Source organism: Antedon mediterranea, chromosome 3, assembly GCF_964355755.1.
Source record: "Antedon mediterranea chromosome 3, ecAntMedi1.1, whole genome shotgun sequence".
Classification (NCBI taxonomy): domain Eukaryota; kingdom Metazoa; phylum Echinodermata; class Crinoidea; order Comatulida; family Antedonidae; genus Antedon; species Antedon mediterranea.
In genome coordinates this window covers 24068590-24086071 of record NC_092672.1, presented here as the reverse complement: position 1 = coordinate 24086071, position 17482 = coordinate 24068590, and the positions used below count along the sequence as shown (strand labels likewise).

At 32.2% G+C, this 17482-nt stretch overlaps 1 protein-coding gene across 1 annotated transcript in view; it reads right to left on the bottom strand.

Moving 5' to 3' along the window:
- Positions 1–10063: 10063 nt before the first annotated feature.
- The window catches only part of LOC140044180 (uncharacterized), a 31625-nt gene continuing 24206 nt past the window's right edge, over positions 10064–17482 (bottom strand). The window contains exons 18-22 of the mRNA XM_072088658.1: positions 13706–14017; positions 13103–13180; positions 12579–12780; positions 11123–11374; positions 10064–10471 (exon numbers count right to left, since the gene is read on the bottom strand). Coding sequence (XP_071944759.1) covers positions 10215–10471; positions 11123–11374; positions 12579–12780; positions 13103–13180; positions 13706–14017 — 1101 coding nt within the window. The 3' untranslated portion in view covers positions 10064–10214. The remainder of the gene's footprint in view (positions 10472–11122; positions 11375–12578; positions 12781–13102; positions 13181–13705; positions 14018–17482) is intronic.

Below are 17482 nucleotides of genomic sequence, written 5' to 3'. Positions count from 1 at the left end.
TAATTACTTCAAAACATAGGCAATGGGACTAGGATGGGATACCTTCCATCAGTGGTTAATTACTTCAAAACATAGGCAATGTGACTAGGATGAGATACCTTCCATCAGTGGTTAATTACTTCAAAACAATTGCGGCACACACTGTATAGTAACTAATGTATCATTTTTGCTACCAAGTTATTAAACAGATTTATTGCTTAAGTTGTAGGCATTCAATCTTAAAGTTATCAAGTCTTGCATACCTCGCCAGTCGGAAAAGCTGTGATAGACTGCTGTTACAGTAAGAAAGACAGGTACCTAAATCTCAGCTAGCTAGGCCACAGTGAGGCCGGATCGGGGGCTTAACTTTAGCCTACATACAGTACTTACTACACAGCTTAATATAGTAGCCTAAGGCTAAAATCATTCTTGTCTTATTAGCTTAAAGGGGGGTTCCGGGTTTAAAATGAATAGTAAAAAATGTAAAATATATCTGTTTGTCTCTTGAACGGTAAAAGTTTCAATTTATATAAGCGCCCAGTGAAGCAGAACGAAGGCTGTGAAATGAGGCCAGATTACAAGTGCAGCTACGGCAAAATCACACTGTGGTTACAGAATACGAAATTCGTGAAATGGTCAATCTTCCGACGACTCGTTATCAATAACCATATCAATTACATTTGTAAAATTATACTTATCTGATGTAATTTTAGTCGGTCTTTCCATTTATAAAATCAATTTTCTATGAAAATCCATCAAAACAGTGAAAAATTAGATAAGTTTGCACTTTACGTTTGCCGATTTTTGCACTGACTTAGGGAAAGCCTTCAAAATCAATGAAGCGTAACGTATACATTCCTGCTGAGCGAGGAGAGCGAGACGACGATACACGTGCTCTCTCTGCCCATGCCTGGCATCGTCACGTGATAAGCAGATACAGTATACAATACCAAACTGGTCGGGTCGAGTATACCCCGTCTATATCACAACATGAACGATGTACAGTATTTGATTGAAGGTCGACTCAACCTACCAGAATGGTATAGATAATATAGCTCGAATGAGAGAGTTGGAATATTTGTAAACATAAGTACAGTATTGCTAATTTTAACAAGTGCAGCCTATAGTAAAAGGCCTGGTAGTATCAATTCGCATAGGGTCTACTACACTAGCTAGCTCAATTTTTAACTGGGCCGGATCGGCTAGGCTAGGCTAGGTCTCCTTCCTACTACCGGTCTACTTGCTTGATGCAGTATACGATTTTTTGGAGAGTAAACTAGGCCTACTTATTAGACCATACGTGCGGACGGCGATCGGACCTTGTTTTGCCTCAAAATTTACAGCCGATTTTTGTAGAACGTTTTAGGTTTAGATTGTTTAGGAGTTTGGTTGATAGGATGGGTTTGGAATCCACTGAGTTTTGTTATTTATAGGCCAATCGTTTAGTAATAGGCTAGCTAGGCCCATGAATGATGGCCATCGTGGCATGGAATCCCTAGTCAGAAATGGCTCTCACCCCGGCATGAATAAAATGATTTAGTCTAGGCCTAGCCTAGTACGTGAAGCCGATATACGATCTGTACTATTAATTCGAGGTATAAAAATAGTATAATTTATGACTCCGTAATCTGTACTAAATTTTGTATTTCATTAAATGTCAAATAAATATATGCTACTACTGTTATTATTACACTTTAGGCCTAGCTTAGAAAATCTACAAAAAATGTATTTCACAAAGATCAGGTGGTCGTCGTTTGACAGAGGAGAGAGAACACAACGTACAAGCTTGACGTCGCGAGTTTGGAATCCACTGATGACGTGATTTTGTGAATATCTCATGAATATTAATGAGCTTCCCTAAGCTGCTGAAAAACAGACTTTCCATGAATTTACCCTATAATGTATATGAAATTTAATTTTTTTAATTTCTCGTTATTACTTCTTCATTCTGACATGTCTATATTGTTATAATATTTTTTATTTAATAAATAAACGATATTTAAAAGCAATTTTAAACCCAGAATCCCCCTTTAATAATTATTAGTAGGCTTAGGCACCTGTATTGTTGGAATGGCCTATTGTTATCCTTTACAAAAGTCACTGATAGCTTAACTTTACCATAAAATATGTAAAATATTACCGGGAACTAAAGTTCAAAATATGTCAACACAAACAGTCATGATTCCTGAAAACTTTTTTGTGCCACCACATGTAGTACCCTTATTCTTTACTCCATGGTAGTACACACACGTGTGCGACCTCTGCCGACGACTCACAAGAATGAGTAATCCGCGATTTTCCTTGTCCATGTGGTAGGGCGCCGCCATGAGTGAGGATGTATCTGGGATGTATACAACTTTTTGTGACGGTTTCACTAATCACCTATTGCTATTGCCTTTTTTGTGAACCAATTTAGCATGTTACTAAATAATTGTCTGTAAAACTGAATGTACACTAGTTTGTTAATAAATATGTATTATAAAATAGTTTACAATTGCAAAATATATTATCATAATTCTATGTAATGTGACATGTATAATATCTATTAAATCAAGTCTTATTTAGTATGTATACATCCGCCCTTATGAGGGCGGGCATCACTCTCTCTGGAGCTCTCTGTTACAAATTTCTCATGCAAAAATCGCGGAATACTCATTCTTGTGATATATATTCTTTTGTCTAAGTCTAAAGAGATGACCTGGAATCTTTTAAGAAGACGTCCCTGGGAAATTACTGAAATGACGTGATGTTAATAAATTTAAAAAGTAGGCCTAATAATACGAATTTATCTAATTTCAACAACAAAAAATCATTCTAAAACAGGATCATGGTTGAGATCATTGCAAGTCAGGATATACTATTGTGTAATAAATATTGCAGACCTAGGCCTATGGTAGGGATGTGACCCTATTCATCAATCGATCATCAAGCAATCGACAGCCTTTTAGGCCTGGAAGAACAAACCATGTCTTAATCATTATAATCTATTAACTAAAAGACGCAAGAAAGATGTAATTTGGAATGACTGTGATCAAATAATTCATACATCATCAATAATCATCTATTTATCATCAAATAATCAGAGATATCTTTTATAACCATAAGCTAAAGTTGTCTTCCCAGATCGTTTCGTATTAAGTGGTGATAACGTTTTTTTAAATTTTGTTTAATGTCATATCTTAATCCTGATTTTTTAATCAAATTAATATCGCAATATATATTTTGTTCATTATTTAAGGTGTCAACATAATCATCGAAATGTAATTTTGGCCACGTTAATTACAGATGCCATTTTAATGTCACATTAATAGTTATCCACTTTGACAAAAATTGAATTTACCTGGAAAACTGTAATTTTAAAAAGAGTCAAATTGCTACAAGTAGATGGGTTTTTGAGAGAATGTAACCATTTTATTTTGTCATTTGTCGTTTTTTTACGGAAGTGATTAACTTATTAAAACTAATAACCTACCGTATTTATTCGAATAAACGCCCCGCTTTGAATGACGCGCCGCGTCCCCTTCATGAAACATCATTTGAAATAAACGCCCACCCTTCCACCTCCTCAAATAATAAATGCCCCGGGGCATTTTCCCTCAAATAACGCTCCGCCAAATTCATACACACAATATTGTACCAAGGCGTTTATGTCGTGTTTCGGTTTCAACTACATACAATTCCCACACATCTTTTTTTTACTAGGCCTACTGTTTGTTCAATAAATAGATCTATCAATATATCATTTTCAAACACAGATCTCTTGAAACAATCTCCTCAGTATTCGTATCACATTTTAAATTATCATGAATAGGCCTAGGCCTAACAATATCGAGTAATTAATTTCAACACCTTTAATACTGAATCATTTTTACTTCAAATTTAATAACATCTTAATAGTTGTAACGACATCACCTTACATTTAGATAGTTTCGGTGTCATATTACCAGTTACATTGCACCACTTGTTTAAGTAACTGTAACCTCCACAGCACATAATGAGTGCATCATTGAAAAACACCAGGAAAAGGTTGGGTGCTATTAAAGTAGGCTACCATGAGGTACTCCACAGTTAATTGGTATGTATCAGAGACCACTCCCGCAAATCGAGTATTTATGATGTGCCATTGACGACCAAATCCTAAGCTCAATTAACCTATTGATACATACAGAGTGACCTACACGATGAACACAAATATTTGCATCAAAGCTATCTCTCTTAAAACCCTTCAGGATTTGTCAATGACGCTGATAAGATGGAAAGTTGTCAAGCTCTGCTTGCAGCTATTGCCTCTTATCCGTCACTGTTATTCTAGAGAATCCATTGAAAAATGAAATATTCAAACAAAAATGAAGAGAGCGAGATAGGTCTAAGCACATTTAAAGTCTTGGCATTTTTAACCTTTCATATTGTAAACTGAGTGGACTTCTTCCAATCCTAAAAAAAAAGTATCTTTCACTACTACACTGTTCAAAATATTCGTGATAATTGGAGTTAGTTCAGGTGCAAAATCCATTATTAAGCTCACTGGTTAATTGTCGGGATGACCAGCTTTAGATGTTTTTAAATCAAGCTATATTAAGCCTTTTCCGTACTTTCCAGGCATATATAATAATAACAATATATTTATTTTAAAACGGAGGCTCGTTCACAACAAAATGTGTTCTTCCACGAGACCGTATGAAAGAAATACAATTACAATATAAAAATGATGAACAAAATATACAAAAAAAAAGTATATGAATATAACTGGGGAGGTTCTCTTGATGGCAATTATGCTGGTAACCTAAATTATTTTCTGTACCAAATTCCGAAGTCTGGCCCATTGATCAGTTTTTTAAATTTATCTTAAATTAAATTTAGCAACTTAATTAATTAACTAATTTTCTTATGTTGTGCGTCAGTTTTATCTGTAACCCGCTTACTGCTAGTAATCACTGGGAAATGCCCATTGTAAGTATCATGCATAATTGAATTATATAAATTAGTTTTGGCATTAACATTACCATCCAAGAGAAAATTTAAAGGATCATCTCCATTGTATACATTGGCCGAAAGATGTAACTGACGAACTCTCGTAGAACTGTGTCTTCATTGTGATTTTATGATCTTAGTGTTTATCTCATTCGTTGAGCAGATAAGAATAAAGTTGTGATGGTTCGACTGATTGGTGCTAAAGAGTTTGCACATTCTTGGTAATGTAACTTTAATCAAAAGGCATTCAAAAGGGCAGTTGTTGTGGTCGGTAAATGTCTCACATAATAGTTCCGTTGGCAATATAGACCACCTCCTTTTGTTGTGGTCGGTAAGTGTCTCACATAATAGTTCCGTTGGCAATATAGACCACCTCCTTTTTGTATTTCTATTTTTTGTATTAAGTTGGTAAATATCAAATTCTGCAAACTCACTGGTCTCATCATTAAGCGGTTAACTCCTATCTAAACTTTATATTTATTTAGAGTAGCTTCATTCAGTTTATTATTTATAACATTCATGAGGAATAATCTAACTATTTAATGTTGTTGGTTACGATGATTATGACGTATTATCATATTATTGTATTTATGGTCAACTGAGCAATTTTGTATTAAACACCAGTTTTCATGATGTTTGCCTACTATTTTTAGTCGCGTGGACGCGACTCTATAGTTCACTATGTCGGTCGGTCGGTCTGTCGGTCCGGTATCACTATGCGTTTTAGCACGCGACTTATGGCTGTTGGCCTTGTTCATGTTCACTTCACCATGATGAGTTGTTATTTTTCGGCGTGCTTACAGTTCCTCAAAGTATTTGGATCTCTTTCTGGAAGTTACTGATTCCTGCACGGTGCATTTAATTACGTACTTTTTAAGTCTAGAGAAAATTTAAAGACACGAATTAGTACATATTGCTGCACTAATGAGGTGACACACAGAATTCCGAAAGAATCCGTTACATTTTAATATACAGTTTCGAATGATGGTGACGAATAATGATTTGATAATAATGTCGATAGTGACAATGATAATGAACACGAACGGCAATGATGATGAACGATGACGTGATATTTAAACGGCAACCAAAGAGACGCGGATGCAATAATTGAGGTATTCTCTTCTTACAACGACACAGATTTAAAATGAATTAAGTTCAAAATATACAAATTATTATCACGGTAATTAAAAATATTTCATGGAAATATCATCCCGCTTTTATTCATTTATAATTATTTTATCATACAAATATAAACAATTTAGTACTGTAAATTAGATACTTTATATTCAAAATAGTGATATAAAAATATTTAAAATGTGTTTTATAATTTTCCCTTCGTAATAAAACGTCCATAGATATTTAACTACATCACAAAATACGTCTGCTTTGGAGTACAAAATAACCGACAGATAGTTAACACTACATTTTATAAACTGATTCCTATATAATAATGGTATCATAACATATTAACAACTGATTCCTATATAATATGGTATCATAACATATTAACAACTGATTCCTATATAATATGGTATCATAACATATTAACAACTGATTCCTATATAATATGGTATCATAACATATTAACAACTGATTCCTATATAATATGGTATCATAACATATTAACAACTGATTCCTATATAATATGGTATCATAACATATTAACAACTGATTCCTATATAATATGGTATCATAACATATTAACAACTGATTCCTATATAATATGGTATCATAACATATTAACAACTGATTCCTATATAATATGGTATCATAACATAATAATTAGCTGTGTACAATCATAGAATAAATGGCTTTCATTTTCAATCTAGTTTGATTCAAGATTCAAGATTCAAGAAATTTTATTTGTCCATAAAAATGGAAATTCACTTTGCTTGGTAGATTAAAACAACAATATTGCAACAATTTAAAAACGTGCAGTATTATAACAGATTAAAAATACAAGATAAAAAGTTAAAAATACTGTTAAAAATGTAAAACTATTAAAAATTGCATTAACGTCTTACATTAGAATTAAAAATATGAATGCTATTTACAACGAAGGATTTTCTAGTTCTACAAAGATTTGCTCTTGGAAGTCGTAGCCTAATGCCTGATCTATTTAAGTTATAACAGTAATGTAACGGATGAGTGGGGTCTTTCATAATATTGTTTACTTTTTTTAGAATACTCTTTTCATAGATAAATGAACAAGGCGTAAGATCAGCTTTCATAATACGTTGAATGTTGCATGCGTTGCAGGTTTTACTTTAATAATTTTTGTTTCAGAGTTAGTTTATTTGTTCCCATCTCTCTTTTTAGAATATAGGCCTATATAACATCATATCAGGGATGTAAACGCATAGGACACATTTCAGCTGAGAGACTGGGTATAATGAGAGGGTAACCGATCTCTTAAATGTTCTCATCGATTTGTGCGGTTCACTAGATGTATCACAATTGACTCCTGACATATTTCAGCTGAGAGACTGGGCATAATGAGAGGGTAACCAATCTATAACATGTTCTCATCGATTTGTGTGATTCACTAGATGTATCACAATTGATTTCTGACAATTTAAATGGAAAGAATGACCTAAAAATAGCAAACTCGTACACAGTGTGTTCACCTTAAAAAGAAATAAGAAAAGACGATAACAATTACAAACATGATTATATTAAAAACATAAAATACTAAAACAAAAAATGTTGACAGATTATATAACAGGCTTATAACATGACATATATATATATTGATCTTACCAATAGGTTGATAATAATTGATCTTTTATAATTTTGAAAGTATTAACAGATGAGAATGTTGTATAGAAGCATCAATACCATCCATTAGATTGGACTATGCCTTTGAATAGTACTGTATTTGAATGTATTAACAGATAAGAATATTGTATAGAAGCATCAATACCATGCATTAGATTGGACTATGCCTTTGAAAAGTACTGTATTTGAATGTATTAACAGATAAGAATGTTGTATAGAAGCATCAATACCATGTATTAGATTGGACCAGGGAGTTGTTAATAACAACTCCCTGATTGGACCATGCCTTTGAATAGTACTGTATTTGAATGTATTAACAGATAAGAATGTTGTATAGAAGCATCAATACCATCCATTAGATTGGACTATGCCTTTGAATAGTACTGTATTTGAATGTATTAACAGATAAGAATGTTGTATAGATGCATCAATACCATTCATTAGATTGGACTATGCCTTTGAATAGTACTGTATTTGAATGTATTAACAGATAAGAATGTTGTATAGAAGCATCAATACCATTCATTAGATTGTACTATGCCTTTGAATAGTACTGTATTTGAATGTATTAACATATAAGAATGTTGTATAGTAGCATCAATACCATGCATTAGATTGGACTATGCCTTTGAATGGTACTGTATTTGAATGTATTAACAGATAAGAATGTTGTATAGAAGCATCAATACCATGCATTAGATTGTACTATGCCTTTGAATAGTACTGTATTTGAATGTATTAACAGATAAGAATGTTGTATAGAAGCAGCAATACCATCCATTAGATTGGACTATGCCTTTGAATGGTATTTCTAGCCATATATCGGTTACGAAATTGAATTGAACAGTAAATATCGGAATAACTGGTATCATAGTTAAGAAAAGTAGTTAGCTTTAACAAAATAATTTGAAAAATTTATACATAGAAATACATTTGGTTAATTTGGTTAACACCATACACATTTAAAGACTAACATTATAAAGGTTTCTTTATTCAGAGAAAAAAAGTAAAACATCTAAAAACTAAATTTAATTATATGGCAGTAAACAAATTAAATTATAAAAAAAAGTTTACAAAGTGGCGTTAAAATTGCAGAATATTCTTATTGTAACTAACATTTATTCTTAATTATGATTAAATGATCGACACTTTATAATGTATACATTATTCTGTTTCCAAGTGAATGTTAATAAGTTTGAAACTGGAAATGCACATATTCTGTATTATACTAATAATAAAGGACAACAAGGATATACAAAACGAATGATATTTACAAACATACTGTTGTACAGTTTGATTGGTTGCAACTGTAAATCTAAAAATCCTTCAACTTCCAATCCATCAATGTGGTTGTGTACTGCCGCCATAATTGTTAATATGATTTATCCAATTCAAGTTGCAACATACCAATATTTTAACGAATTCATATGAACGTTGTAAATTGTAACTTATGGTATTGCAGGTGGTCATATTTAATGTTTAAATTTTGCACACAACTGTGTATTTGTTTTCATTATACTAGTATATAATGAGTTGGAAAGTTAGAATACAACCAAGAAGACCAATCAATGCCTTGGTAAATTACATTTAATTGATTTACAATCTAATAATTGTGAGACTGTTGAGTTATTGTAAACAATACAAATGAATTGGAAGGTTAGAATACAACCAAGAAGACCAATCAATGCCTTGGTAAATTACATTTAATTGATTTACAATCTAATTGTGAGACTATTGAGTTATTGTAAACAATACAAATGAGTTGGAAGGTTAGAATACAACCAAGAAGACCAATCAATGCCTTGGTAAATTACATTTAATTGATTTACAATCTATTGTGAGACTGTTGAGTTATTGTAAACAATACAAATGAATTGGAAGGTTAGAATACAACCAAGAAGACCAATCAATGCCTTGGTAAATTACATTTAATTGATTTACAATCTATTGTGAGACTGTTGAGTTATTGTAAACAATACAAATGAGTTGGAAGGTTAGAATACAACCAAGAAGACCAATCAATGCCTTGGTAAATTACATTTAATTGATTTAAAATCTGTTGTGAGACTGTTGAGTTATTGTAAACAATACAAATGAGTTGGAAGGTTAGAATACAACCAAGAAGACCAATCAATGCCTTGGTAAATTACATTTAATTGATTTACAATCTATTGTGAGACTGTTGAGTTATTACAAACAATACAAATGAATTGGAAGGTTAGAATACAACCAGGAAGACCAATCAATGCCTTGGTAAATTACATTTAATTGATTTACAATCTATTGTGAGACTGTTGAGTTATTGTAAACAATACAAATGAGTTGGAAAGTTAGAATACAACCAAGAAGACCAATCAATGCCTTGGTGAATGACATTTAATTTTAATATACACAATAGATAAATGCACAAGTCAACATTATTTCAATGACAGTGATGCTGCTGATACTGCTGGTTGTAGGCAGTGACATTCAAACAATCATTGTTTTCATAGCCTGCATTTAACTTCATCTGCTAAGTCATTTCTGTTAGCTTGTTTAAGGGCTTCAATGAGTTGTGACATAGTACCTGACGACTTCCTGTACCATGCATCCAGCATACTGAAGATTGCTCCTAGCAAGTAACCATGATTGTCTTGCTTAAAGCGATCAAGGTCAGCCTTTGCAAACTCTAGGAATATTGCAACTTGTTCCCACTCACTGCCAAGTTTTTTGGCTAATTCCATTAATTCTTTAGATGCTTCATCTAAGAAAACAAAACGATTTTTCTCTTATTTCTTTCACATTTGAGATTTCACACACTGATATTAAATTTAATGTAATAGGAATAACATTTTTTCATAACAAGTTGAATGTGGAGAATACATTGTCTTACTACAGTATTACTTAAACAAAATATCACTGAATTACCTGCTGGGCAATTGTATATATTCATTGAAAATCAAAATAGTTGTTCATTATCAAACCAAATAGATGGAAAATAATTGTGATTCTTTATCTAAATTGTAAGCACATGAAAATGAGTACAAAAGTATAAAAGTATAAAACAATCAATGTTTTAGTTGCTGTTGTTGGAACAATGTTTTATTTATTTATTAAAATCAGACCAAAAGCTGCTAAGAAACTTTAATATAATACAAAATGGAATGGCGGGGAAGAAAACTAAGTTATAGACTTATAATGAAACGTAAAAAATATTAAAATACCAACAATGGTGTTACAAAAAAAAAGAAATGTATTGTATGGGAAGTTGTGAAAATATACTATGTTATAGACATCAACTCTATAATGAAACGTAAAACATATTTAACAAAAATGTATTTATAAAAAATTGAAAAGGATGCTGATGATAGGGCTAAAATGATTATCAGTTTTTAGAACACTGTTTATAGCTTACTTTTGACTTCATCTGCTAAATCGTGTCTATCAATTTCTCTGAGTGCTTTAGTGAGTTGTATATTCCATGACTTGCTAGTACCTGCCTTCTTGCAGCAAGTGTCTAGCATGCTGAATATTGCTCCTAGCATGTTACGATTGCCATATTTAAAGCCATCAAGCTCTGCCTTAGTGAACCCAAGAAACACAGCCAGTTGTTCCCATTCATTGCCTAGCTTTTTTGCTAGCTTCATCAATTCTCTTGTTCTTTCATCTACAAAATAAGAATATACTTTTCTTTGATTCAGAATTATAATTATTATTAACATTTAGAAACATACCACAACAAATACTGTGCATACATGTAATGCGACTACTAATGACGAAATAAAATATGTTGCTTTGAAAAGGTGATCATTGTGGTATTCTGTGTAAACATTATGTGTGATGACAGCAGTGGCTTTTGAATAAATGGCCCCATCAGCTACGAATGCTTACTTGAATGAAAACTTTATTTTCTGGCCTATTTATTGATACACTAATATGAAAAGTGCATTTATAATGATGATAACAATACTGATACAAATAAAAAAGAATGCATGTATTTAACTAGGCAGTTTAAACTCACTGTTGAATTAAAAAGGGTATTTGTGTTTACATCATATGACCAATTGCTTGTCATACAATACTACAGTAGTTTAAACCTGTAAAGTTTAGTAACATACCATTATGGTATGTATATATAATTTTAACGCAGCAGATCCAAAAGCAAGAACCTAACTCACCAATTACAGATGAAATACAAATCCATATTTTATAAATCGGGATTAATATTAGGCTTAAGGCCAATTTACACAGATGAGCGTGAACTGTAAGGGGTAATGAAAAACAAAAATACAGAATCTATGTTTTTTAAACGTGGATGGCGGTTTAGTGGAAACCCACTCAGGATAGATATAGATCTTACGTGGGACAAGCATGCAGTTTACCGCTTACCATTATCACTCGTCTATGTAAATTGCGGTGTTGTTGTTGGGTCATGAGAAACATCTTAGTATTATGATTTGAACCAAGGACTAATGTACAGTAATACACCAAGCCACAGTACCACTGCTAGTGTCACGATGCGTGTTTACCAGACATTAAACATTATGGGTAATTGCTTGTCTTTAATGACGTTTTAAAGTTTATTCTATTCATTTATGTAGGGTGATAATGATGATGATCTTGTTGCACATATTTTAACCGCTTCATAGTTATTGTTTAAATTCTATTACATGTAATTTGTTGAATCATTACCTGTATGTATCTACACTTCTATTAAAATAATAGATAAGGAAGCCGTAAAAGTATACACTAAATGCTACTTATGGCAAATGATCCAAAATCTAAAATAAAGCCCCTTCCCATGAAATTTAATCTGAAATACAATGCACCAGTGATTTGTATAATTTGTACTCTAGTATTGCTGAACTTACTGCCAAATAGCCTCTTGTAGCGTTTAACATTCATCCGATCTCCTTTGCATGGCAACATCTCTTCCTGGAAATCTCCAAGAACTTGCATGTGTTTCTTCTCAGATGTCTTACTACAATCACAGGGAATGCATCGATGGAATTTAATGCCCCTTCTACCACCATCTTTAGAATGTTTGAAAGACATCTCAAGCGTTGACATAACCTGTAAGAAAATAAAGTTGATAATTCCTTTTAACTAGAGAGTTTGTTCGCTTCACTCTACTGGGAATTTCTGAAACATGGCCAACGCCTCTGGAAACTATGTGTGTGAGATTTGAACATGTACTGAAAATAAGTCTTGTAAGATGCGAAATATATGCCAATTATGATTATGTCCCCTGTCAGAAATGATGTATGTACACGAATCGTCTCCTGGCCGAATCGTCCCGGTACTACATATTCATTGTGCGGTGTATTCATATTTTCTGGACTTATCGACGAATAATTCATCAATGGTGCATGTTTTAAAAGAAATCATAACATACCTGTTTACATGCTTCAGGAGAAGGTTCACATTCTGTGGTAGCTGTTTCTGCAATTGCCATTCTGCCTTTAATTGTTGCCTAAAGACAAACATTTTAAAGTACATAAGTTTATTTGTCTATTATGTTTGTAATAAATCTTATGGATCTCAGGATGCAAATTCTGGACATTTTACTATTATTTCAGATCTGCTAGTGTTAAAAGATTAGAGAGAATTTTCAAAAGATGGCGAGCAGTCTCAAAGTAACAAATAAACTGGAATTTCAATTTCTTGTTTTTGTCGTTGCTGTTCTATTGATAGTCAACTGAAACTATTGTCAGTTGAAAGGCTGGTTAAATAATATTTACACCAAACTTGCATAAAAATTGTTGTAGTGAAATTAGCCCAATCACACGCAGCATTAAGAATTTTACAGTAGGCGGAGGTATGAACTCTCAGAGTGCCATTCTAGTTTTTATATGCACTTGATCTGTTGTAGCATATTAATTTTAGGATTTGAAAGCTATTGCATGCATTATTGTCGCACACTTGTATATAACATATTTAATAGCACCAAAATATAACATTACACTATTGATAGTTTAAATTTAAGATTTAATGTCACCTTTAACATGAACTTTCGTTCATCTTCTTTAGTTACCAATTGAACAAGAGACAGAATCACATTATGACATTGGTCTATGTAGAGCTCAGCATGATTATGGGATAGTTGTGGTTTATTTTCTGTCTCCTTCTGATATTCATTAATGAAATCAATCACTAAATATGGAAACAGCATGTCAGGCAGATGTCCACAAAGGTCGTAATAGATGCTGATAGAATAGTGCCCATCATGCACAGACTTCACTTCACTGGATGGTGACGTCTCAAAAGCAAGTCGTAGTGGTACAAAAAATGATCGCTTGACAACTGATTTCTGAAATAATTAATGTTAAAATGTGTAAAAATGCAATAAAATTTAATCTGCTTTGATCAAACTTTAAACAAGTACAGTAAAATAATAGTGCTTAAAGCAATGTATCTAACATCTTCTATATATAAATTTACGTAAGGGCAAAGTTCGGTAAATCGCGCCTTACTCTTAGAATTTTTACTCGATGGTATATAAAGTTGGTTCGTACTTTCGGTACTGATTTTAACCACCTGATGTAACCCTGTTTACTAATTAAATTATGTTAGATAATTAGTTATTGACGATTAAAACGAATTTAGGTTCAACGATTAGCCCCAAATAGGGATGTTTTCCGATCGTGGTATACACTGTCTAATGGATGTCCATCTTGAAAAATACCCGCCACAAAAATGCGAGGAGGCTTCGCATTTTCCTATCTCCTCCTACGATAATTGTTTTTAATAGCTGAAAACCCGTTGAACAGCTCGAGTACAGTATCATAATGTTGAAGACAGGCCGATTTTCTTAAAAAAATACTATTTTGATAGATTTAATATACGTTTATACAAATGTATTGATTTGCAATGAATGGAACATTCCAATCTCTGTGTCGTTCCACAAGTGTCTATTCCCTCAGGCGTCGTAAAGGAAAGTACTCTATACTCATAACAGAAATTCGATCCATTTTTTTTTCAATCTGTGCTGCAGAGGTTGGATATAAATTTTTTTAGACGGATAATGGTTTCAGTCGCCGTATAGTATGTACAAATCTTTATTATTGCAGTTAAACCACCCATATCATCACCCTTCCCTCTCACTGGCATGAGTAGCGTTGTAAAGACATAGTAGTACGGGGCGCCGTATGGGACATTGCTAATTTTGTCGAAATATTACAATTTTGTCTACACATAATTAATTTTGTCAATACAAAATTCATTTTGTTCAACACAAAATTCATTTTGTGTTGACAAAATTTATTCTGTGTGGACAAAATTAATTTTGTCTTGACAAACTTCATTTTGTCTCGACAAAATTAATTCTGTGTGGACAAAATTAATTCTGTGTAGACAAAATTAATTCTGTGTGGACAAAATTCATTTTGTGGCTACAAAATGTATTCTGTGTAGACAAAAATTATTCTGTGTAGACAAAATTCATTCTGTGTAGACAAAATTCATTCTGTGTAGACAAAATTCATTTCAGTCTAATATGGAACTTGAATACTTTGCGTCGAGTATAAGTACAGTTTATACTGATGTATAACACGTAGCCCTATATGCCTACCAATTTTGGTAATAAATATTAAAGAGGGTTGAAGATTTATATCGATACCGATAATATTGATTAAGAAAATGACAACACTATTTACGATAACATCTGATAAGTTGAGTAGTAATGAAATGATTTTAGTTAATACATTTATTTTAATATAATAGTTAGTATAGGCCTATTTATTCTCATGGAAATTGCGTCGTCTATAGGCCTTATTTGATAGGAATACTAAATTGCTAATAGGCCTAACTCAAGGGAACAAAACTATGAAATATCTCTTAAGACATATATTGTCTCTAATTGGAATAATAGAGATATCTTTATTGAAAAGATATCTTGGTTATAAACAGGGATATATCTCTATTGGAACCTAAGATCTATGTAAACTAACTACATCTATTAAAAACTAAGATATTTTAGTTGCCTAAATAAATGACAGTTTGGTACGCCATAGATTATGATATTGCAAATTGTCGTTAAAAAGTTAAATTTAATTTTACTCTCGGTTGCATATTATTATATATTTACACCCTCGAAAGACATAATTCAACTTTGACCAAATAGTTATATGGGTGTTCACACAACTGACATATGGCGCCTCTCAAGTATCCATTCCCATGGCAGTGTATATAATCTTTCCACCTTCTCCATGATTGATTTTATTTATTATAAATTGCTAATTGCAAATAATTGTTTATAGGTTTACATTGTTCCTTGTACTTTTAATGTACGTATTCAGTCTTTGGCTGGCTTGATAAGATTGATGTTAAATAAAAATGCATTTCCACTAATAAAATATGGAGTTGTATCGAGAGAGTATCGTAATTTCGGGCAGAATGGTTTTCGGTCTGGAAAGGTCATTATTACACTGTCTGAGGTGTTGATATTTATACATCGAATGTTTTATGGGCAATCAGTCCTGTAACCTAGCCAACGTATGCTACCTGGCCTACTTACTACTGTAGGTTAAAGGTTATTAGGTTTCGCAGGGTGGATGACTGTTATATAAAACTAACGTGAGCAATCTTTTGTAGTCAGTTCTTTAAATGTTTTTTTTTCAAATAACGGACAGCTTTCAGCATCATTATTTCTGCAATGACTATTATTATCTTAAAGATATATTGTCCCCTGAAAAAATGTTTTTTTTAATCTTTTTGTTGAATATGTTATTTTAATGTCACATAATAGTTATTCACTTTCACAAAAAATTAGGTCTGAAAAAAAATTCTTTACCTGAAAAAATGTAATTTAAAGCAAAAAATGGTCAAATTGTCTGGAAGCCAATGAGTTTTTGGGTAATTTAACTGTTTATTTTGTCTTTTTATAGGTGAAATAATTTTTCCCCTTTCTTCTTTCTTATGGAAGTGAACAACTTCATTAAAACTGCATAATGGCCTATTCAAAGTCCGATTTTAAAAATCTTTATTTTTCATGATTTTGGGAGACAATACATCTTTTTAAAATAAAGTATATACATTTTATAAGAATAATAAATAATATTTTAAACGACAAAATTTTAAATAGCCCCATTACTACAATTTTACTTAAGTATAATAAGCAGGGCTCTATAAAAACCATTTTCCGATTTTTTTATATAGAATACATTATAATAATAATTATTACTGATGACGTAGATATTAAATTGTCAAAGTATGAATACTGATCATATCTGATATTTTCAGGGGTCCCTGATATTATAAAATAGATTAATATGATAGCAATAGAGACGGAGGCATGCTCAGCCATAATAACTGAACCAATAACAAATGTCAAAGATTCGCGCGCTGTCATCATTTATAGATTCACCCTGTCTTGCCCTTTTCACGTTTAAACTCCGCCTTCTAATTTAAATGTTAAAACCGAGCCTACTCAAGCGTGGGACAAAATGTTTAAAAAAAACGTTTTGTCCCACGCTTGAGTAGGCTAACAAAATTCATTTTGTCGCGACAAAATGAATTTTTTCTACACAGAATGAATTTTGTCTACACAGAATAAATTTTGTCTACACAGAATAAATTTTGTCTACACAGAATACATTTTGTCGCCACAAAATTAATTTTGTCTACACAGAATTTTCGTTACAGAATGAATTTTGTCGCCACAAAATGATTTTTGTCGTTACAGAATGAATTTTGTCTACACAAAATTAATTTTGTCAACACAGAATTAATTTTGTCTACACAGAATGACTTTTGTTTACACAGAATTAATTTTGTC